This window comes from Chelonia mydas, chromosome 2, assembly GCF_015237465.2.
Source record: "Chelonia mydas isolate rCheMyd1 chromosome 2, rCheMyd1.pri.v2, whole genome shotgun sequence".
Taxonomy (NCBI): domain Eukaryota; kingdom Metazoa; phylum Chordata; order Testudines; family Cheloniidae; genus Chelonia; species Chelonia mydas.
This window is the reverse complement of record NC_057850.1, coordinates 118,713,081-118,737,717: the sequence shown is the minus strand read 5'-3', so window position 1 is coordinate 118,737,717 and position 24,637 is coordinate 118,713,081. Positions and strand designations below refer to the sequence as shown.

The window sequence follows — 24,637 nt, the reverse complement described above, 5'->3', positions numbered from 1 at the left end:
TCTCAGGTGAGTTAATAGATTCTTTCTGCTCTGTGGGGTGGCACCACAAACACTTAGTTCTTTCTGCTGTGCCGATTTAATTTTTGTCTCTTCATTTTACCAGGATTATTGCCTAGCAAGGTAAGTGCAGATCAAAACTGTTTACTCACCTCTAACTAATATCTGTTGTAAAATATCAGTAAGTGGGATAGAAAGGCCAGTAAGAAAAAAATAATATTTTAAACTGCGGCATGTATTTCTTTTGTTTCATTCAGTAGAGCTTTTCATCTAAAGAGTTCCATCCAAAGCCAATTGCTTTTCCTAAGTTACCTTCCTTTCCACTGAAAGGGTGTATCGTAAATAGTGAATAAGATCAGGTAGCTGTGGTTGAAAAGAGTAGGAATGATTAAAATCTTCATACATTCTGTTGTAGAAATTACTTTCCCTGTGTTACAACAGGCTGATTGTGTATTACAGGTCAAGGCACCCTTCAGGTGTGTTTTGGGATTTAGACTATTAGATTGTTGTAAGAGCCTCTGCTGCAGAAGGAATTTTCCTGTCAATTTCTATATGGGTGTGTACACTCTGCTCTGCTTTCTGTGCACTATGACTAATCCTGACTAGGTTGCGCTGTGGGCTGGGACGTTAACCTAATAATCATTTTGATTTTCAACCTGGCTGTTTAGTCTCCTTAATTCACTCCATATGTACTAGGCACAGTAAATTTTTTGGTTCAATTTGTCTCCTTTTCCCAAAGTTGCTTTCTCTTTCATATCCCCTGACACAGGACCTTATCCTTCTTCCAATAAAATCAGTGTAAAACTCTTTGCTCCCACTGAAGTCAACAGAGCAGGCCTGCACTTTTAAAGAAAAGACAGTTCAGAGGAGATCATATCTTTCACGTGTTCTCCTTTATACATCACTGGATGATCTGCCAATAGGAGAACTAGTTTTATTTTCTGCTTCTTCTTTTAAAAAGACACACAAAATCCTTCTAGTTCTTTTATACCTTTCTTCCTTAAGGGTTGAATTGAGCCCATTTTCGTTTTAAAGGTCAGTGTCCTACGCATCAAGCATGGACATGGGAGGTTGACACTATTTACTCTGCTCAGTGAAAACTTCCATTCAGTTTCAGCCGTGAAGTGAACATATTGGCCATATTGACAGCTCCAGAAATTCAAGTCCAATCATTATTCCCAGGATTGTGTAGATAGCAGCAACACAGGGTTCCACCCACTACCCCACACAAGGGTGCCCTATGCTTCTTTTGGGGGATTGCTTCTCAGAATAGATGGTCCTTCTCCATAGCTGATTTAACTGCTTCTCCTCTACTTAGACTACCGAAAAAGTATGTCTATTTGATAGTTATTGTATTGTAGATTACTGTCTTTTAGAAACTGGCCTGAGACCAAAGTAATTTCCCACAGAGCACTTTCACAACACTGGTTACTGCTGAGTCTGATTCAGCTGGATTCAAAACGGGAGATGCAGAGATTAAGAGCTTCCTATCATATTACCAGTCCTCTGAACCATGCAGGTCTCAACATGAATATCAATATTCCCCTGATTATTACCTATTGTGACCTCATTGATCATGGCTGCTCCGTGTGAAAGGATATTTAAAACCAATGATCTGAAGGTATGGATAGAGTTTGAAGCTGGTTCTGTGTGATGCCAAAATGATTTTATTAAGGAAGATAATATAGACTTTGAATGGTTACCTTAAGCTTTTCCTCACTTTGAAGTCTTTAGCCTCCCTGCTTCTCTGATTCACATTCTTCTGCCTTCTTTTTGACCCAGATGGATTGTTTTCTTCTGATCCCATCTTTTCCCTCCCTCACTTGTTCCTCCATCTTGATCCCTTCCCTCTGAATACAAAAGATCAATAGATTGAACATTCCAATCTGGACACAGGGTAATACTTCTTCTGTATTTTCTCTAATCTCTCTGTGGATCCAAGGCATGTCCTACCATCAGTAGGGATCATAATCTTTGCTAACAGTCTGCCAGCTCAGTTGGGTGTGGGAGATGGTGAGGCCTCAGCAGATCTCCCAGTCTCTCTTGGACGAGGACTAATTACTGTCTTCAGATCTGGTGGCTGGGATTCCATGACTCAGAGGAAGCCTACCATGTGTGTCTTTGACTCCTGTAGGCCACCACAGTACTTTAGGTTTAAAGATTTGTGGTGGGCCAGCTGCTCTGATTTGATCACAGATGTTTATCCAGACTGATCCAAACCTTCCATAACATTTGAATTTTATCTGGCTCAAGGTTTAGGGTAAAGTTCAGGCTGGGTATTTTTACAAACTCATTCATCCACCCCAATTAGTGCAGACAAGAGAGTGTGATGGATGTCACCAGAATGAAAGTGCCTTTTGCTTCCTCCCAGTGGGGATGCTCAGGAAGTAAGAACTAGTCCAACCCTAATGCTGAGTAACATTTGCACGGCTCCAGTGGGAGTTTGGGGGGTGGGGCGGGAAGACGGGGACATCAGGAATAGATTCCTGCACTTTCAAAAAGACAAATAAAACCCCACCCTTGTGGGGAAAAGGGTATTGCTGGGGGCTTTTTCCTCTTCCCCTTCACTCCAAATGCCAGAAGGAAGGGTGAGGGTCAGCCTTTTTTCCTGGCTCCATTTTCAAGAGCTATCAGCCGAGGAGGTTTGTCTGCAGACACACTGCCCAACTCAGCCACTCCTTGGCTAACTATCATTCATCCAGGAAAGATCTTGCCCACCTACTAGGAGATCAAGTGAGACACTGTATGTGCTCTGTGCCTTCCCTGATGTCATTCCATCATAATCTCCAACTTCTTCCTACGGCATCATAAACCTATCTCTAGTGAAGACTATCTGTGATTTTTGCCTGCCCTAGAAATTCCAAAGAAGAGTAATACACTACCAGAAAGAACAGAACCAGATGAAAACCCTTTTGGTTTATAACCCACAGCAACAAGCTTTGATACATGCAGGTGAAAAAAATGATGGATTTGGCACTATTCTTCCAATCCCAATACAGTGTCTTAGGGAAAATGATGACACTAAAGCCTTTTGAAACAAACATTCTATGTTTTACTGATGGCAATCAGATCACTAGAAAAAAGAAATTATAAATGTCGAGTAGTTTATCATCCCCAAAATAGAATCCATTTGGCAAACAGCCTCTCAAATAGGACTAATTATTGGATCAATATACAGTACAATGAAAGGTTCTTCATGCAATACTTTCAATTTTCAGTAAGGAATGCACTTGATTACAAAAGAAGCGTGAATCTTTGGTCATATCCATTCATGTTTCTCTAACACTATCGGACTTAGCAAAAGAGATGGAAGGGAAGGATTTCAAAGTCATTGTGTTGCAGCTTTTTACAGGAATAAGGAAGAAGAGTTTCACTCAATTTAGTAAAATTTTCGTACTCTTACTCTCTGGAAACCAAGTCAGACACTTAACTCACTTGCATTTCCACAGTAGAATGATTTGCATTAAGTATGAGAATAATAATTCTATTATGGCTTTGTAGAATCTTTTAGTTACAATCTGGAAGGACCAAATTCAGGTGTAATATTCTATTCTTCTAGTGAATAGTTTAGCATTTAAGAAGAAAATCTTTCAGATAAGTTGCACATTTCATTCTACGTTTTGTTAAGTCTTGCCAAGGAAGCCAATTGTCCATTGTCTTTTTGATGATGTCACACTTGTACACCAATTCCCATTAGCACATGGCTGGGACCACATTATTGAAAACGAAACAAAATAATCCCTACCTTCATTATACTAGAAGGGTGGGGAAACGAGTTAAAACGTGTGTGCTGGTGGTGGGGGAGGCGTGTATGTAATAATGCAGGCTGCTTGGGAAGGAGTGTGGGTATGTAATATTTTACATATATGCACACACATAAAAGTGAATGTGTGTAACTAGCAAGTGAATAAGAGAGAAAGAGACTCTAGGAGAAATAAAAGGTCAGTTTTCACCTGTTCTTTCCTCCCTGTCTCTTGTAACTGTTCTATATTTCATGTTTTGTTTAAAGTGGCTGTTGAGCCCTAAACTACTACTGAAAGGTCAGCCTGGCTTTTGGGGTATGGAGAAGAAATTTAAATAAGTAACTCTTCACTTAACGTTGTAGTTATGTTCCTGAAAAATGTGACTTTATGCGAAATGATGTTGAGCGAATCCAATTTCCTCATAAGAATTAATGTAAATAGCGGGGGTTAGGTTCCAGGGAAACTTTTTTTGCCAGACAAAAGACATTATATACATATACAGTATAAGTTTTAAACAATTTTAAACAAACAGTTTAATATTGTACACAGCAATGAATGATTGTAGAGCTTGGTTGAGGTGGTGAAGTCAGACAGTGGGATATTTCCTAGGGAATGCCTTTCTGCTAAATGATGAACTAGCACTCAGCTGAGCCCTCAAGGGTTAATATGCTGTTGTTAATGTAGCCTCACACTCTACAAGGCAGCATGGACTGAGGTAGGAGGGAGGAAACACAATAGATGCAGGGCAGTAGCTACAAACACTTCCCTGCAAAAACTGAACATGATGATGAGCCCATGCTACCCAGCTGGAGCGCACCACGCCCTTCTCCTGACAGCACATGCACGGCTGCACAGGCACTGACTTTCCAAAGTGCTGGGGGGTGCGTGCATGAGTGAGAGAGAGAGAGACGTGCATTACCCCTTTAAGTACGCTGACCGCATTTCAAGTACGTTGCCCTTTTAAGCAGATCAGCCAGTTCAGACAGGAAGCAACAGCTTCCTGCAAGATCCCTCCCCACTCCCCCGTTCTGGGGTACGGAGTGGGGGGGCGGGCGCAGGGGACATCCTGACATCAGCACCCCTCCCCCTCCTGCCCCCCAGCAAGCAGGAAGCTCTGGGGAGCAGCTCCAAGGCAGAGGGCAGGTCAGGAGCAGCAGGGCAGTGGGGGGAGGACCACCTGAATTGCTGCTGGGCAGCTGCTGAGCCACATACCTTACAGGGAATTTAGGGGAGCTGATGCGGGGGCTGCTGGCCCCTCCCCCCCGTTTTAATCCCCATGAGGAGGGGCCGCTCTTCCAGAGTATCCTGCAAGCAGTGGACAAAGCAGGCAGCTACCAAAGGACGTTATAAGGGAGCATTGCACAACTTTAAATGAGTATGTTCCCTAATTGATCAGCAATGTAACAATGAAACAGCGTTAACAGGGAGAATGTTAAATGAGGAGTTACTGTAGTCCAGGAAAAGGAAAAAAAGATAGAGAAACTTAAAAGCAAATAAGTCAAAACAATAAGTGCTTTTCTCTTTCCTTTTCTCTTTTCTCTGCTATTTTCTCTGAATGCTTTTCTCACAATGGAAGGATACACTGCATAACCTTTGCGTCTCAAAATTTAAAAATACATTTACGTAAGAGCTCAATACAAAATGTAAAATTAATGAGCTATACTCTACTAGGAATAAGCCATGCCTATCTGTGGGTCTGAGTGTGTGGCATAGATTTGGTTGCAATTCTTGGGTGGTAGCAGACACATGGCTCTCTGCCTTATGCCTCACAAAGCATAAGGCATATTTCCAATGCCTCGCTATGCACACCACAATGTGGCATACAGCTGAGGTAAAAATGTGATAGAACACTCATGGCATATGTTTACCAAAGCATTTGGTATACTTTGAAAGGTTTCTGGGAAACAGGTGCATCTTGCAAGGAAATTAATCCATTGCCAATAATCACTGACGTTGAGAAAACCTTGCAAGAATGCAGTATAAATTAGGTGTGCTTTTTAAACAGGGACCTGGTATGATGCCATTTGGTTGCTTCATATTATTAAATTGTGCAATACATTTCAATAATCTTTTTACATAGTGTCTTTTATAGACTAAAGATATCTCCAAATGCTTTACAAAAGTGAATCTAGAATTACATACAGAAGTTAATTAAAAAGAAATCAAAGCTATTTTTCTTATAAAAGGCCCTCTCTAATAAAAAAACCTTGACTATTAAGATGACAAGTTAATTCTAGTGTACAGGAAACACTAATATGCACATATATATATTCCCATAAAATTTACAAATACTATTGTTTATTTTAGAAGTCTCTACTAAACAGCAAGGGCCACATTTTCAATAGGTCCTCTATGCAGCATCTCTCTGCGTACATACAGCAATGTGCATGCACACCACACCTACACAGTTTGTGCATACAGATGTTAGAATTTACAGTCAGAAGTCTTTGCACTTATTATGTAAATGGAGGCAAGTGTGTACAAATTCTTTCACAATGTGCAAAAAAAAAAAAAAAAAGAATTTGCTACATGCAATATTGAATAGGTACCTGATTACAGACAGTCCATTGTCCACATGGCTAGTGGTTCTTATTGCAGTTCCAATATACTGTGCTGCTTGTATCCACTGGGATTAGGGTTGTCAGGTGTCTGGTTTTCAAGTGGAACGCCCAATTGAAAAGGGACCCTGGTAGCTCTGGTCAGCACAGCCGTTAAAAGTCCAGTTGGCATCGCAGCAGGGCTAAGGCAGGCTTCATATCTGCCCTGGCTTCACGGAGCTCCTGGAAGCAGCAGCATGTCCCTGCAGCCCCTAGATGCAGGGGTGGCCATGGGAGCTCCATGCGGTAACCCCGCCCAGAGCGCTGACGCCACAGCTCCTATTGGCCGGGACTGCAGCCAATGGGAGCTACGGGGATGGTGCCTGTGGGCATGGGCAGTACGCAGAGCTCCCTGGTCCCTCCATCTAGGGGCTGCAGGGACATGTCATCCGCTTCCAGGAGCCATGTGGAGCCAGGGTGGGCAGGGAGCCTGCCTCAGCCCCGTTGAACCGCTGACCGGGAGCCTCCTGAGGTAAGTGCCACCCGGCCAGAGCCCACACCCCAACCTCCTGCCCCAGGTCAGAACCCCTTCCTGCACTCAAACTCCCTCTCAGACCCTGCAACCCCTCCTGCACCTCAATCCCCTGCCCCAGCCCTGAGTTCTCTCCTGTAACCCAAACCCTTCATCCCCAGCCCCACCCCAGAGCCCACACCCCCAGCTGGAGCCCACAGGTCCTCCCGCACTCCAACCCCCTGCCCCAGCTCTGAGCCCCCTCCCACACTCTGATCCCCTCAGCCCCAGCCCGGAGACACCTCCTGCATCCCCAGCCCCACCCCAGAGCCTGTACCCCTAGCCAGAGCCCTCACAACCTCCCGCACCTCAACCCCTTTTCCCAACCCGGTGAAAGTGAGTGAGGATGGAGGAGAGCAAGCGATGGAGGGAGGGGGGAATGGAGTGAATGTGGGGGTGGAGCCTCAGAGAAGGGCAGGGCAGGTGTGTTCGGTTTTGTGCGATTAGAAAGTTGGCAACCCTAATGGGATCTTTTCTGGTTATGACGACAGAGATGTAAAATAGCTTAGTAAATGTTTGAGAATGCAGCAGAAGATTAAGTAGCTAGTCAAGTAAAAAGCCCATCTCAAATGGAAGTAAATAGACTGTGAAAGGTTCACTGAAACTTAGAGAAAACCTAAAGGTTCTTACAAAAGTAGCTTTCTCCCTTTCATATTAAGGGGAAAAAATTCTGGATGTGGATCTTCAGGATCTGAAGCTAGAATTTAACTTGGAGGAAAATATAAAAAAATGTGAGATTGTCTGGATTCACTTATGTTTTTAACAGCCCTACCTGACAAATTTTTGTTATAATTTTGCTCTCTTTTCTGGTAACAGCACTCTCACAGCTAACATCCATCTTCTAGACATCATAGTACTGGGGACAGAACTGGCCCAGATTAACTAAACCAATGGGCCATATTCTTCTGTAAATCCAGAGGAACACTTAAATCCTACTAATCAAATTTGGATCATTGACTACAGTACAGCTGAGGTACACCTTACACAAGGGCTGAATTTGGCCCAAATCTGTTCCTAATAACTTGACAGTCTACAAGATCAAAATGTTCCCAAACACCTTCATAGCAAGGACCACATTTTAATACAAAGATTGTCTCATGGACAATCCCTTCCTGATTTCACAGATCACCTAAACATCCCTGTGGCAATGACAGTAATTGCTTACATATAAAAATCTTAGGAAAGCAATTGCAATGTAAACAGTTGGAAATGATAAGTCAGCACCCTAGTTGGGATTTCCATAGGAACCTAAGGGAGTTTGGTACCCAACTCCCATTGAATTTCAGTGGGATTTAGTCTCAAAAGGATACAAAATGCACTTAACTCATTTAGCCTTCTTTGAAACTCTCAGCCTACAGGACTAGCCTGCTCTTTGCTGAGCACTAGTGTGAGGACCACCAGTCACAATCTGGGAATGGGAACTTCTGCTCTAGAAGATGGACATGCACAAAAATTCATCGTAGGCTTTGATGGAACAGTTCATTGTGAACCAAGAGACACGAAGGTCAATGAAACAAATAAAGGGGTGTTTCAGTGTCAGGGGTACCTAGAGCACAGGAGAGGTACCTTTTAAATCTGTGTAGTTTAACTGTAGACATCAAAAATAGATTAAATACAGATTTGGCCCTTTGTGCCTCAACATGCACTGTTTTATCTTGATCTGACCAAACTTCCCCCGCTTCCCGCTGCTGTTATGATGAACAAATCAGTGTTGCACCCCAGAAATCTTTACAGCATGAGCAAGTGGTAGATTTTTTAGTTACCTTGGTCTTTTTTTTCTTTTTTCTGTTTCAGGAAAATGGCTATCGATGCTCTGCGTCTAGCAAACACTGCCTTTGCAGTTGATATGTTCAAAAAATTGTGTGAGAAGGACAAAACAGCCAATATTGTTTTTGCTCCACTGTGTACTTCAACTTCTCTTGCTCTGGCATATAAAGCTACCAAAGGTGACACCGCAACCCAAATGATAAAGGTGAGCCTCTAGTTTCATTTTTAGGTATAAAATTATGCAACTGGTCATTATAGACTATGTATTTACTTATTCTTTTTAAAGTTGAACTCCCCTGCTAGGTAATAGTATACAGTAAAAGCTCTTCCAACATGTGTATGTGGGGGAAAGCGCATGGTTTAGGTGATACCATGGTCTATTGCACCAAGGCTTGCATCTCTTTCAGACCAGGGTTTACTCCTGGGGGAATTTTGTGCCCCAAATTTAAAATTTTGCACCAAAAATATAAAAATTCTGTGCACAATATTTTAAAATTCTGCAAAATTCTGCATATTTTATTTGTCAAAATAACACAATAATCATGCCAGTTTCAGTTGGTAATTTATTTAAAAATACCTCTCAACAACTATGTCTATAACAATACAGACAACAAAAAAAGATTCAGGAAATGTTTTTTGACAACTAGATTCCTTACTAGACATAGTAATACAGAACTCTGAGTAATAATTCATTAAAACTAAAATACAAAACCATATTTTCCCCCACCCCTCAGAAGCAGTGCAAAGGCTTGGGGGAATCAGAGTTAATGGAGGAGCTTAGGGAGAGGAAAATAATTGCTGGGAAGGAGCCTGGGTATGAACTTGGAGGGTTGTAAACAAACCGTCCTGGCCTGCCAGCAGATTTCCCTGATGGGCCACATGCCAAAGGATGCCGATCCCTGATCCATCGCCATACGTCCTTGCAACCTCACTCAGCCACTCCTCCTCCCCCCATCCCCATGTATCCCTTTATCCCCCTCTCCTCTGTACTCATGTGTCCCCAAACCCCCACTCAGCCACCCCCTCCCGCTGTGGCCCTGCATCCCCTCCTCCCTCCCCTCCCCATCCCCTCACCATCCCCTCCCCTAATGTGGTCCTGTACTTCGGTCAGCCAGCCCCCTCCTCTGTCCCCAGATGTCCCTTGACTCTCTCCCCGATCACCATTTGTCCCTTTGTCTCCACTCAGTCACCCCCTCCCTCCATCCTTATGTGGTCTGAAACCCCCACTCAGCCATCCACTATCCCCATGAATTCCTGCATCCCCTCCCCCGTCCCCATGTGTCCCTGCACCCCCCTATTCAGCCCTTGCCCCAGTCTGTCCTCTCCACTAGCCCTTCTGAACCTCATTCTGTGACCCCCACAGCAGCTCCATGCTGTCTGTTCCCGCATATACTGTGCCTCCTGACCTGGCCCCGTGGACAGGATGCTGTGAGCAACCTCTTTCTCTTTTCTATCCACAGCTGGGGCTGCTTGCACCTGGGAGCAGCTGATGTATTCTGGCAGCCCCTGGTGGGCAAAAGGAGTAAAAAAAAATTCTGCACAGCACATGAATTCTGTGCATGTGCAGTGGTGCAGAATTCCCCCAGGAGTACCAGGTGTGGTTTACTACACAACTGAGACCACCGAACTTTCTGGAGAATGGCTTTTCCTTACAGCACAATTCAGCATGATTGGCAATGCCTACTCAGGCTAAGCCTGGTGTTTTAATAGCAGTGTGTGTTGCAGGGATGTCTAGGGAAACATGCATAAAACAATTTTTGCCAAAATCCATCAGTAGTACAGTAGAATCTCAGCGTTACGAACACCTTGGGAACGGAGGTTGTTCATCACTCTGAAATGTTCGTAACTCTGAACAAAACATTATGGTGGTTCTTTCAAAAGTTTACAACTGAACATGGACTTAATACAGCTTAATACAGCTTAATTAATACAGCTTTGAAACTTTACTATGCAGAAGAAAACTGCAGACAGACAGCTTTTAACTGTCGTACTATAAAGTTTTCTTTACAGTTTTCTTGCCTTGTCAAATCTTTTTTTTTTTTAAACTTTCCCTTTATTGTTTTAGTAGTTTACATTTAACACGGGACTGTACATTATTTGCTTTTTTTTTTTGTCCCTGTTGCTTTGCTTTGATTGCATACTTCTGGTTCCAAATGAAGTGTGTGGTTGACTGGTCAGTTCGTACTCTGGTGTTCATAACTCTGAGGTTCTACTGTAAAAGTACTTAATTCCATTGGCAATAAGATTCACCCTTTCCCCTGAAAGTAGTCAAGAGAGGCTTAATGCAGTAGAACAAGCAGTGATGGCCCATGTGGACACAGCTACAGTGCACTGAAAGGTATGTAGTGTACTTTGATGTACTGCTGTTGTGCACCGTAGCAGTGTGCTTTGATGTACTGGTAGTGCCCTGTAGCAGTGTCCACCCTGGGTGCTACTACATGGCAAACTAGTGTGCCGTAGACCCTTCCTTTCCAGGTGCCAGTGTCCCCTAAGATAAGCCCTGATATAGCTCTGGAAGTATTGCTGATGTGCAAACTGCTGAAGCGTCTCCCCCTGCTGGATAACTTACAGGGTTGCAGCTTTACTAACTGCTTCATGTATGCTGTAATTGCCATACAGATATATTTCCCATGCTTAAACAATAGCAATCAAGGTATGGGGCTTTTCATGAGGAGATAATGGGTGAGGCTTGCCCAAGACAATTTTTCTATGGTTACAAAGACAAACTGGAAAGAAGATGACATAGGCTTGGAGCTTTTCTTTTTTCTGTAGGAGATACGCACCTCATTGGTATTTACACAACATCTCTATAGAGATAATGCCCTATATATTAGCCAATCAAATTTCTGGAATCATACTTGAACATTTCATCAGTCATTTTGTGTGCTCTCTTATACCTGCTGAGGTGGGGCACTTAAAGGATTACACTTGCAGGGGAATAGATAAGGTGGTGGGGGACATAGTGTATGCACACTGGCAGTGAACGGATTACATCTACTGGGGAAGGAATGATGTGGGGAAAGGGCAATTATACTCTACTATTCCCTGTCCCTCATTTCAGGAACTTGAAATAGACACTGTAATGACCAGTGGGGAGTCAATGAGAGCTGGGCGGGGCTTTTTATTTAAAGCAGTGTGACAAACTTAATGCTATTGATTAGTTTACATTTAGAAGGTGATCTTCAAATTGAAACTGCTAGAAATTCTCCTCCCGCTGTCCAAAAGCAAAATCAGCACTTACATTTAAAGGGGTAGCAGGATCGTCAATTCTCAGGATTTCATTGTGACTTTTGTAATATTTGATGATTTTCTTAAAGCCCTGGCTCTTAGAGGAAGGCAATTAGTAAAGAAACCCACTGCTTATATTAAAACGAAAGTTTCTAGCCCTCATAGTTGCTGAGAAAAGCATAAAAACGTGACCGGCGTGTACCTGAAAGGCTTAGAAACCAGAAGACAAAAAGAATCCACTTCTTCTTTTTTTTTTTTTAAATCTCATGACCCTTTGGAACCTGACTCATGATTTTTGAATGCTTGGGCTTTGCATTTCTGAGTTAGATACCCAATTGTCAGCTGTATTTTTCATGTCACTGTAGCTGCTGGCATCTGATTACTCTTTAAGCAATTCTGCTTCTGCTCCCCCTCCACCCCCAAATAGTTTATATACCATTGTGTTGTATAAAAACTGCTCTTCCCTGTTCACTAATTCTTTGGGAGGTGTAAATGCATAAGAAGTTTGAACTACTGATATTTCCTTACCTTAAAGTTATAATTCAATAAAGCTTCTGTAATTTGCTTCAAATGTTTAAAAAGTTTCAGCTGTCCTGATCCTAAGAATGATGTTTTCTCAAGCTACAAGAGGTTACTCAAAGTTTTTTTGGAGAGACTGGAATTTGTGGACACAGTGACAGCCCAATGCTGAAAAAACAAACGTGATTAGCATCACTTGCATGACTAGTCCTATTGATTTCAGTGGGACTACTTCCACAAATAACGTTGCAGGATCAGGACTTTAGCTTTATGTGAGATTTGCAAACAGGGCTTATAAAGGGAGAAAGAAGCTTTGTTACCATTGTAAATATAAGGAGCAATGACAGTGGCCACATACTAGTACTGTTTATTACTGAACAGCTAGGAGTTTTAAGCCAAGAAAGACGCATAATATCTTAACATGTTCATTAACAGGCACTCCATTTAGAAGATGTCAAAGATGTTTTGTTTGGGTTCCAAACAGTAACGTCTGATGTTTCCAAACTCAGCTCTTTCTATTCACTGAAAATGGTCAAACGGCTCTATGTAGAAAAGTCTCTTAACCCTACCACGGTAAGTAGTTAAGGAATACATTTGATAGGCTGCTTGGCCAGTGTATTGACTGGCCATACAGACCTTATGGTTATTTTAACATAATAGACTGTCTCTGTTTGGATGTTACTGTATTGGCCTCAGAATTAAAATGTCTTTATTCCTTAAACTGTATTTCTTTCTAAAAAAAATTTTAATCAAGCCAACGTATCAAAATGCCTAGCCTACTGTTGACACTAAACAAGTTATTAATAATCAAAAATCTCTACCTATCCATGCTATTGTAGTAACTTTAGAAAGCAAGCCCCCTTACTTAAAACTGATATAACGGTAGTTTACTAATTTCTGTCTAGCTATACATTAGCATGGACTGTTGAAATAAAAAATAAAGTTACAAAGTCAAGCACTCAGAAATGACAAAATGCCAGAATTAAAGTTGCCCATGCTGCCTTAACTCTGCTTCGTTGTGAACAATCATTATGATAGTCTTTAAACATATGATTACATCAAAAATTTCCCCTTCCCCTGGGTCTCCCTTTCCCATCAAACATAAATGACTTTTCTGTGTTTTGAAGACCCTGCACAACATAGCAACTCTATTAATCAGCTTTAAAATGTTACTGTCTGAAATTGTTTTACCTAGGACAGGGGTTCTCAACCTTTTTCTTTCTGAGTCCCCCCCAACATGCTATAAAAACTCCACAGTCCACCTGTGCCACAACAAATGGTTTTCTGCCCACAGCACAGGAGCCCCAGTGAAACTACATTGCTCAGGCTTCAGCTTCAGCCCCGGGTGGCAGGTCTCAGGGCCCTGGGCTTCAGCCCCATGTGGTGGGGCTTTGGCTTTCTGCCTTGGGCCCCAGTGAATCTAATGCTAGTCCTGCTTAGAGGACCCCCAGAAACCTGCTTGCGGCCCCACCAGGGGGCCTCAGACCCCTGCTTGAGAACCACTGGAGACTGTAATCACCTAAAGATAATTAAAAATCTATTTCTCTGTTTTTCCAGGCTGAACATTTAACAGGATTCTGTGTAGTGTCAATTTCACTGTTTCTCCTAAAGAGTCCGTTTCACGTTTTCCTTTTGGGTCATTTTCCTTGTGATTGTGAAACCACGATAATTAGAATGGGGAGCCAGGGGCAGTCTGTTACCTGAAACTATTTTTTATTCACATCTGGAAACTGACTTGATATCAAGTGAGTGTCACTTTAAATTATGAAAAACAAGACCAAACAATTACTCTATAGCTTCCACCAATTACAATTTCTTTCCCCTAATATCAGGCTTGAAGTTTTCAAGTACAAGACATGCTTACATTTTATTTTAAAGTATTGAGTGGTTAGTGGAAGCTAACTAAAAGTCTCTTGTGATATACTCTTTAGAGGGTATATTAGACTTTGTTAGATCTGTATCACCTGTTGACTCCTATTAAGGGTCACCACACAGAGGACCATTCAATTTTTAGGGTCACCAGGAAGAGCTATAGTGTTATGATATTAAATAGGCATACATTATAGAATTACAGTATTGTAAAAAAATAAATAAAATTGCCTATAAGCTGCGTGCTATATAAGTATTATTGTATCTGCTCCCTATTTGTTTAGTAGTAATATTTGTTATTAGATGGAAACATTGTGTCAAATAAGAAACACCATCAATTAAGTAATGTACAAGGTAGAATGTTAAAGTTTTATTGTAATTTTACCTTTAAAAAAAGTTAAAAAACAAAAAAAGAAAATGAAAAAATGAAGTTTCTAATAGCAACGTTAACACTTCTGCATTGCACATCCTGTGTGGTTTTATGCTAAGTCTTTTATGATGAATGGCTATATATTTATATATATATTAACACGTTTATCCAGACAAACAGGAGCTGAATTACTACATGTAATACTGGTACATCAACATTACATCGGGAACCTTAACTTAGGCATTTCCTGATTTTTGGAGACTTCCAGTGTGCAATTAACTTTGCATTAACAGGGTTTATTTGCATTTAATGTGCCAGATTTTTTTACAAAGGAAAATCATTACAGCAGCATCAACTCTTAGAATAACCTCATATAATTAAGATGGTTAAGAACCTTTTCCGCTAACTTAAACATTTACATCAGGATAAGAATGTCGGCTTCCTTACAGCTGCATAAATATTTAAACTACCTGAAATCTTTACAGTAAAAAGGCTTTAAGGCACAATAGGCATTTATGCTGGGTTAAGGATTTATGTAACCTCAAGTTCTTCAGATCTTAAATTCGTGACCCCAAAGGTTCAAAAAAAGAGGGTGTGTAAGTGTGCCCCTAATTTACACACACACACACACACATTATGATTACGTATATCAGGTTTTGAAGCTCAGCTGTTTTTTTAACTTGTGTGGGAAAAAACAAGTGTGAAAAAAAGAAAAAGAAAGTGATTTTTTGTTTTTTCAACTCGCAAAACTCAAAAATGGCTGAAGAGATTTCATTCAAAATTTAAAAAAAAACAAACAAACAAACCTCCTTTGGACAGAGCACAAGCATGAAAAATTTCAGCCCAAAAGCTTTTTTTCAGAAAGCTAAAATCCAGTGAAAACAAAGCTATAATCATGTAAACTGTTTTTCAGCCTTATTTTAGTGGAGACCTAATAGCATCCATTAAACTCTTCAAATATACTGTCAGGATGTTGAAGATGTAGATTGTGTGAATAGTTTTTACCAACTATTCTGTTTTTACCAATCATTTGCAATAGGAAGACCATGGATGTGGTGTCATTGTATCTTCTCAAATTGTGGTAAAATGGGCACTTTTTAAGGGCCATAGGTCAATTTATTCCCTCATGTAATACAATTGAATCTTGACTCCTGTTGAACCTCTGAGTTGATGACATTCACAGGATCTCTGTGTCAAATGAACCCATGTGGTAGAATTGCACCAGGGATGTATTTGGCTCTGTGTATCTTTCAGGAGTTTATCAATGCCACCAAGAGACCCTTTCCATCTGAACTGGAACTAGTAGACTTCAAGGAAAAAACTGAGGAAACCAGGCAGCAGATCAACAAATCTGTTTCGGAGCTAACCGATGGCAAGTATAGTTAAATCCAGGAGACCCTACTTAACGTCTCTGACGAGAAATGGGAATTCTGTTCCCTTGTGACATTTTTTGTTAACATTTTCAGACATAAATATATAGTGAAAGAAAAGAAAGAAACAGGAACATGCTTTTTTAGTGTGATCCTTAAGATAAAGATGTTAAATATATTCTGACCAAAAAAAGATGCAGTAGTGAAACTGAACTAAGGACTAGATTGTGAAAGCCTTCCTTATCCTGGTGAGAATTCAACGGTCAATTTGAGAGTAATTGCTCTTTGACGTAAGAGGTTCACATTCTGGCCTAAACAAACATTCAAAGGATCATATTAATAATTTTATTCCAATATATGACCTGCTTTAAAGTTATATGCTAATGGCAAATGTTCCCCAGATTCCAGATTTTGGGGTGGGGGGGTTCAATTAATTTCATATAGGCCATTCATTCCTTGGCCTGTTCGCTGACATAAAGGTGCCAAAAGGTGGTGATGTTTCCTTATCTGGATATGTCTTTATGTAAGAATTGGACTGAGATCACTTACTCATATCAAATAGGCCACCAAACAGCTGTCAGAAGTTAATGATATTTTGGACACCACCAATGGATACCAGATTTGAATCAGTGACTGGGAGACTAATGGTCCCAGGACAGAGCGTGCAGAATTCCTTAGGGGGGTTGCATTTCCAGCTCTTGCCAGCCTGCTGCTGAGTTTGGTAGCACAGAGCTTGATAGCACTGTGTATTTACTGAGCACTCACAGGATTTCCTGGTCACTAGCAACCCCAGTGGTAGGACTATGAAATTAGATGTACATGATTCAAGTTTTCATTCTTCCAGAACTGGCACAGATGGGATTGTGCAGGTAGCTTGTACTGCCTATTTTGTGCCTAAAACTGTGCATAAAGAGAAGTTATGAGTCTAGAATGCTGTCAATCCAGTTCCTTTCATGACATTACTAAAATTTTAGAGTGTCTGGAAAACAAAACAAAAACCACACGCATATGACTTTAAAGCATACCATGTGGTTCTCGGTAGTGTACTATAACTGAAACAGCACTTCTTGCTTTTTTCCATTCGTCTGATTCCATCTCAATCTGAAATTAGCGGCAACTGGCTTTGAACTTTGCCTTTTGCTCCCAAAATTACAAACTGAATCTCAAAGAAACTTGCTATAGAAGGCTGCAGCTCACTAGCCATTACCTTTCTGTATCTAGTGTCTGAATGGCTGCAGCTCTCTCATAATAGCACTTCCTATTTACCCATGACCACAATGGATCAAATTCATTAACCTCCAGTACTTCCAAGACAGTTACACCCAAGATGAATTTGGTCTCCAGTCCTTAAAATATTCCTTGTAAAAAATGTAACCAACTATAAAAATAAAATAAACACCTGTAACTATTTCACTAAAAATGAAAGTTCAATAGCTTTTAAGAAATTTATTTATTATAATATACCCAGAATAGGAAAAATCATCTGGATTTCAACACCACATAAAACACAAAATAAATATTTTGCATCATTTGGAAGTGCAGTTTCCGAGGTAGGCTACAAATACTAAAATCACAAGTAGGGTGACTCCCTCTTGAATTAAATTTCCTCATCTGTGAGTACAGTATCTAGCCAACGCTAGTATTGTAATCTGGCAGAGTAATCAACTATTCGAACAACAATATTGCTGTATTCTATTAATGACATGCTTTTTTAAAAAACGTGCACAGGTAAAATGGAGAACATTTTGAATGAGGGGAGTATAAATGACCAGACTAAGATCCTCCTGGTTAATACAGCTTATTTTGTAACAAACTGGATGAAGAAGTTCCCAGAGGAACAAATCAAAGAATGTCCTTTTAAAATCAACAAGGTATGTTTAAAAAAGGCATTTAAATAACCCTGTTTCAAAGTAAGTAAAAGTTTGGAAGAATTGAAATAGAAATCTTCAGTATTACTAGGCTGTCATGGAGCTCTCTACTGAAACTTGTTTTGTGGCCTGGGTGCCTTAAACCAGTTAACATTTTAATGGGTTGGTGGTTTTATACTTTCAGTTTCAAAGACCCCACCTCATCAGTTTCTATGATCTGAAGAAAACTTACCAGATATATTTTTCTCTATGCTGTGAAGTTTACTGCACCATGTGTTCTCAATCTTTTTCTTTCTGAGGCCCCTCCCCACCCCCCAACACGCTATAAAAACTCCACAGCCCACCAGTGCCCCGACAACTGTTTTTCTGCATATAAAAGCCTGGGCCGGCATTAGAGGGTAGCAAGCAGGGCAATTGCCTGGGGACCCACAAAGCTAAGTTGCTCAAGCTTTGGCTTCCGCCCCAGGTAGCAGGGCTCAGGGCCCTGGGCTTCAGCCCTGCACAGCTTTCTGCCCAGGGCCTCAGTGAATGTAACACTGGCCCTGCTTGGAGGACCCCTGAAACCTGCTTGCAGTCCTCCAGGGGGCCCCGGACCCCGGCTGAGAACCGCAGTAGTACACTATGACTAGAGTATCATTGACAGAAAGGGTGACCGTTAACTGCCATTATGTGAGCGAGGGAGAAGTGCAATCTCACAGGTAACTGCACCCCAGAGATTGTAACCAATACCAGAAACTGCACCCTAAACCAAAGAGGTAGCCAGTGCAGGGCACAGAATATTGGTGTTATACACTCAGAATGGCTCCCCAGCTTGAGACAAATCACTGCACTAGCTGAAGACTTCAGATACTCTTGAAGTAACCTTAAATAGCTCACATTACGGAAATCCAGTCTAGAAGTTACAGAACAGTAGATCACTGTGGTGGGATTTGTGTCAAAGAGAATGGTCACAGCCTGTGGGCCATGCAGAGACTGAAAAAAGTACAACACACTACAACTAACTCCTGGTGATCCAGAGACATCAATGACTCTGTCATAACCCAGAGGAGAGGAAAGTGATCAGGAACAGTCAGCATGGATTCACCAAGGGAAGGTCATGCCTGACTAATCTAATCGCCTTTTATGATGAGATTACTGGTTCTGTGGATGAAGGGAAAGCAGTGGATGTATTGTTTCTTGACTTTAGCAAAGCTTTTGACACGGTCTCCCACAGCATTCTTGTCAGCAAGTTAAGGAAGTATGGGCTGGATGAATGCACTATAAGGTGGGTAGAAAGCTGGCTAGATTGTCGGGCTCAACGGGTAGTGATCAATGGCTCCATGTCTAGTTGGCAGCCGGTGTCAAGTGGAGTGCCCCAGGGGTCGGTCCTGGGGCCCGTTTTGTTCAATATCTTCATAAATGATCTGGAGGATGGTGTGGATTGCACTCTCAGCAAATTTGCGGATGATACTAAACTGGGAGGAGTGGTAGATACGCTGGAGGGGAGGGATAGGATACAGAAGGACCTAGACAAATTGGAGGATTGGGCCAAAAGAAATCTGATGAGGTTCAATAAGGATAAGTGCAGGGTCCTGCACTTAGGATGGAAGAATCCAATGCACCGCTACAGACTAGGGACCGAATGGCTAGGCAGCAGTTCTGCGGAAAAGGACCTAGGGGTGACAGTAGACGAGAAGCTGGATATGAGTCAGCAGTGTGCCCTTGTTGCCAAGAAGGCCAATGGCATTTTGGGATGTATAAGTAGGGGCATAGCGAGCAGATCGAGGGACGTGATCGTTCCCCTCTATTCGACACTGGTGAGGCCTCATCTGGAGTACTGTGTCCAGTTTTGGGCCCCACACTACAAGAAGGATGTGGATAAATTGGAAAGAGTCCAGCGAAGGGCAACAAAAATGATTAGGGGTCTAGAGCACATGACTTATGAGGAGGGGCTGAGGGAGCTGGGATTGTTTAGTCTGCAGAAGAGAAGAATGAGGGGGGATTTGATAGCTGCTTTCAACTACCTGAAAGGGGGTTCCAAAGAGGATGGCTCTAGACTGTTCTCAATGGTCACAGATGACAGAACGAGGAGTAATGGTCTCAAGTTGCAATGGGGGAGGTTTAGATTGGATATTAGGAAAAACTTTTTCACTAAGAGGGTGGTGAAACACTGGAATGCGTTACCTAGGGAGGTGGTAGAATCTCCTTCCTTAGAGGTTTTTAAGGTCAGGCTTGACAAAGCCCTGGCTGGGATGATTTAACTGGGACTTGGTCCTGCTTTGAGCAGGGGGTTGACTAGATGACCTTCTGGGGTCCCTTCCAACCCTGATATTCTATGATTCTATGACTGTTAACAGCACTGGTGAAGGCTAGTTGCACCTCCCAGAGAAGGCATACTCACAGTTCCTGCCCATTCCTCAGTCCAAATGCTTCCCCCTACCCATCAGCAACATTTCCATTTTATCAGAGCGGAGACACTAAGCTGGTTTTCTAAAGGGAAAGCAGAGACAACAGTGTCTGGGCTCTGCAAGAAGATGGTGCAAAGCTATCTAGATCTTCATGTTAGAGCTTTGGAGCACCTAGCTGAAGGTCATCTACAAACTAGGAACATTTCAGGCCACAATATTTCACTATGTCATCTAGTGAAATAGCATGTCCTTGGCTTGTGTAATGTGGACCGTTATTTTCTTACTGGGTCAATGATATGTTGGTCCAGCTCAAGATCAGTTAATAGTTTTGTTTGACAGTAGTCAAAATGTTAATGACAGGGAACATTTGGCTGTATTGTATGGTTGGATCCCCAAAGTTCCTTCCAGACTAGTACTAAAACAGTTTATGGAAATTGTAAGGTTCTTTATAAAATAGGGGCACTCTTATTGCTTTCCGCTTGTAGCTAAGTTGTTGCTAATTTTTTGCTACCTCATGCTGATTATGTTGTGCCTCAGCCATTGGCATATCTTCAGTGCTTTAGGGTGACTGATACTGCGATGCCCTTTAGATGTTATACATTGTAATTTACAGTGAAACTGGTACCAGAGGCCACCCATCTGAGGCAACCTCCTGTCTTCAGAAACCTCCCCAAAGTGTTCCCCAGTCTATTAAGTAGAATCCTGATCCACCATTATTAGAAGGCCATTTCCACCCATGTTTGTCATCCTGGAATAAGGCCAGACAGGTTTCACTGTATATGAAGGCAAACAAATGCCCCAATCCAAAGAAATGATGCATAGGTACCACTCTCATCCAAGCACACACGCTTTCCTTCCTTCCATCCCATTTGTGAAAGAAAGGGGCTGCCAAGTTGTTCCCTGTATGTTTTACAGACTGAAACGAAACCAGTGCAAATGATGAACCTGGAAGCTACGTTTTGCTTGGGCTACGTAAAGGAATTAAAAATCGCAATCCTTGAGCTGCCTTGCCTCAACAAGCACATAAGCATGCTCATTCTGCTACCAAAAGAGATTGAGGATGATACCACTGGCTTGGAACAGGTAAGAGAAATAGACAAGGTTTAAGTGTTGTTTCCAAGAGAAGCATTCCATTTACAATAATTCTGCTTCTAAGGTATATTTTCTGTATTACTCTCAAGTTACTAAGAAGGGAACAGGATATTGGTTCCTTAGGAGTTAATCGTCTCCTGCTTCTCTGCACTGGATGTCATGTTTGTGAAATCGTATTTCCACCTCAGCTAAAGGAAATGAATCACTTGGAGCGCTGTGTCTAGGACGAAGTGCTTTTGTAGAGCCCACTAGGTGCGTCACTGCATTTTTAGGCACCTAAATACCTTTAAAAATCTGGCCCAGAGATCTAGTTTCCATGTTAATGTACGTGTAGCCTGGTGATTATAGCAAAGCACTTAGGCCCAGATCCACAAAGGTACTTAGGCTTCTAACTTTCACTGAAATTAAAATTTGCAGTGTATTTGTAGCCATGTTGGACCCAGGATGTCAGGGAGACAAGGTGGGTGAGGTAATATCTGTTATTGGACCAACTTCTGTTGGTGAGAGAGACAAGCTTTAGAACTGACTCAGCGTTCTCAGAGTTTGTCTCTTTCACCATCAGAAGTTGTCGCCAATAAAAGATACTATCTCACCCACCTTGTCTCTCTGTTGAAATAGAGGGTTGTTAGGAACCTAACTATCTTTCTAGGTCTGGGCATTACAGTCATGATTATTGGGTTCTCTTATCAGCTCTGACCTGAACTTGTTCAAAGTAAAAAAACAAGTCACTTCACTTTTCATGCCTCAGTCTCCCTCATTTGACAATGGGTATGTACTAGTGATTTATTATACAGATGAGACGCTTAATTAAGGCTTTTAATGTCTAATTTTGAGCAGAGGGTGCCTGACTATCTCTAACAATTTGCTTTTTCACTGTAACTGCACACAAACTGGAAGAAATTTTTAAAAGCATATTCTAAAGATGAACTACATTAGTGTCATTTTATTATAAAGTTATAAATTGATGTGGTTCACCTCCATTCACAGCTCAGACATTAAGGGTCAAGGAGCCCCACTTACCTCTGTGCTACTCACTGTGAGTAAGGATCTCAGAATCTGGCCCTAACCGTGTTAGCACAAGCATAAGCACATGCAGTTCTGTGGGTACTAGCATTTATACATGGAAGTTGTGTTCAGATCATGAGCCTTCCTTTAATTCAAGTTCAACATGGATTCCAATGAAATCGCCTGCTCTGCACACCCCTCAGGCGTTGGGCCAAATAAAATATCTGGAAACAAACACTGACAAAGCTGATCTAGATCCAGATCAGAATTTTGAAGCTTGAGTCTGTTGTCTAGTTCAAATGGCAGCAATTCCTTTGCTGCTGGGCTTGGGAATCAAGAGGCCTTGACTCACGTATCAGCTTTGCCTTTTCACTTTCTACGTGGCCTTGGGCAAATCACTTAACCTGTCCTTCCCAAATTCCCTGAGGTACTTACCTCACAGGACTATTGTGATGATTACTCACACAGTACTTGTAATGTGCTAAGGACCAGATTATACTCATTTAATGGAGTTACTATAGAAACCTACACCAGTGAGTTAAACCAGAGTTCTATCAATGGAACCTATCAATGGAACTGAAAGCACCATTTACCCTTAGGCATGATAATTACTATATATCAAGGGCAAGTTTAAGTCCCTTATCTTTGGTTTTTGAAGGGAAGAGAACAGTGGGGAGGGTCTTTTTTCCCCTTAAACTGACAATTAATATGCTCCCTTGCCTTATTCTTTCAGCTTGAACAGCTGCTCACTCCTGAGACATTAGTACAGTGGACCAATCCCAGCGTGATGGCCAATACCAAAGTGAACGTGTTTCTTCCCAAATTTAAGATGGAAGGGGATTACGATCTGAAGCCTGCTCTGGAAAGCTTGGGGATGACAGATATTTTTAATGAGAATGTAGCAGACTTCTCTGAAATGTCCGAGACTAATGGCGTAGTTTTGTCACAGATCATCCATAGAGTCTCTCTAGAAGTAAATGAAGAAGGTGCTGAATTGAGAGAGGTACCAGGATATCGGATTCTGCAACACAAAGATGAATTTAAAGCTGACCATCCATTCATCTTCTTGTTTAGGCACAACAAAACTCGCAACATCATTCTTTCTGGCAGATTCTGTTCTCCTTAAATAGGGCATATATTGAGAAAAGCAGAATCCATTTGTTGTGATTCTTATTTCTGTAAAGCTTTGCACCCTGAGTACCACCACTGAAAGGTAATCTAAGATGTTCATATATCAAACAGGCAACACCGTGTACTTTTCACATGCAGCAGTCATATAAAATGATGCAATTTAACTCCTTTTGTTTCACTCACCTAAAATAAGGAATTTACCACCACACAGGAAATCTCATGTCTTTTATCAGGAAATACCCCATCTCCAGCAGCAAACAAACATTCATGTTTCTCTGATGCATTTCTTTTTCTAAAAGAAAATTAAATCAAAGTCCATTTTCCTTGAGGAAGGTGAATTGGAATTGCTGAGGGATCTGGAATTTCATAATGAAAGCTGGCTCAGTTTTCTATAAATTTACCTTGTGCTGTGTCCAGAATCTTCCCAAACCTTTAAAGTGTATTCCTACTTCCAAAAAAGTAAATAAATAAATATTTTGACATTTGGGATTATAGCTCTGATCCTTCGGTTGACTGTGCACTGGTGTGCTGGAGTGGAACAGTGAGACTCCATTCGGGTTGAGCAGTGTGTCTACACAGTCTATTGGAGGACTGGGGCTGCCATCGGTAATACGGAGTTAACAATTCTTATTCACCTTCATAAACTGCTGCGATATCTAGGGAAGAAATGTGCTAGATAATAAAATAATTAATGATATTACCTTACCTAAAGTGGGTAAATTAACCTAGACTGAACTCCATATTCCCCAAATGAGAAGCAGGTAAATTCAGTTTACCCTCGACTACACTACTGCTCAGTGGCAGTTCCAGCTATAAAGAGCCTATGTTGTGTATATTCTGAAAATGAAAACTGGAAATACTGAATGCACCAAACATTTGCTATGGAGCTAGAACTGCCACACGTCTCAGGCTTGTGTTGCCTGTCATTTCTGACTTCAGAGGAGTAGTTAAAGACGATCCCCGCAGTTAATGTGATATGTAAAAAGGAAATCCAGACATTAACACGGATTAGATTAATATATTTAATTCCTGATGCAAGAATGGAAAAATGATATTTTTTTATGAACAAGGTCTTCAAGCTAAATATAACAGCACTGTAAGTAGGTTTAATTTTTGGCTAAGGTCTTCCTGCTGCATGTGTTCAGTATTAGTTTACCTTATACCATTCAGAATAAAGCATTAT

At 41.5% G+C, this 24,637-nt stretch overlaps 1 protein-coding gene and 1 long non-coding RNA gene across 2 annotated transcripts in view; one reads left to right on the top strand and one right to left on the bottom strand.

The window, feature by feature from the left end:
* The window catches only part of LOC122464569, a 33,994-nt gene extending 9,940 nt beyond the window's left edge, over positions 1-24,054 (bottom strand). Inside the window, exons 1-2 of the long non-coding RNA XR_006288735.1 lie at positions 23,856-24,054; positions 23,638-23,746 (exon numbers count right to left, since the gene is read on the bottom strand). This is a non-coding gene — a long non-coding RNA (uncharacterized LOC122464569). The remainder of the gene's footprint in view (positions 1-23,637; positions 23,747-23,855) is intronic.
* Positions 44-24,637, top strand: SERPINB5 (serpin family B member 5). The gene is made up of 7 exons (XM_007058815.4): positions 44-120; positions 8,643-8,820; positions 12,798-12,935; positions 15,856-15,973; positions 17,700-17,842; positions 21,142-21,309; positions 23,057-24,637. Exons 2-7 carry the CDS (start codon positions 8,647-8,649, stop codon positions 23,447-23,449), a joined length of 1,134 nt encoding a protein of 377 aa, XP_007058877.1. The 5' UTR covers positions 44-120; positions 8,643-8,646; the 3' UTR covers positions 23,450-24,637.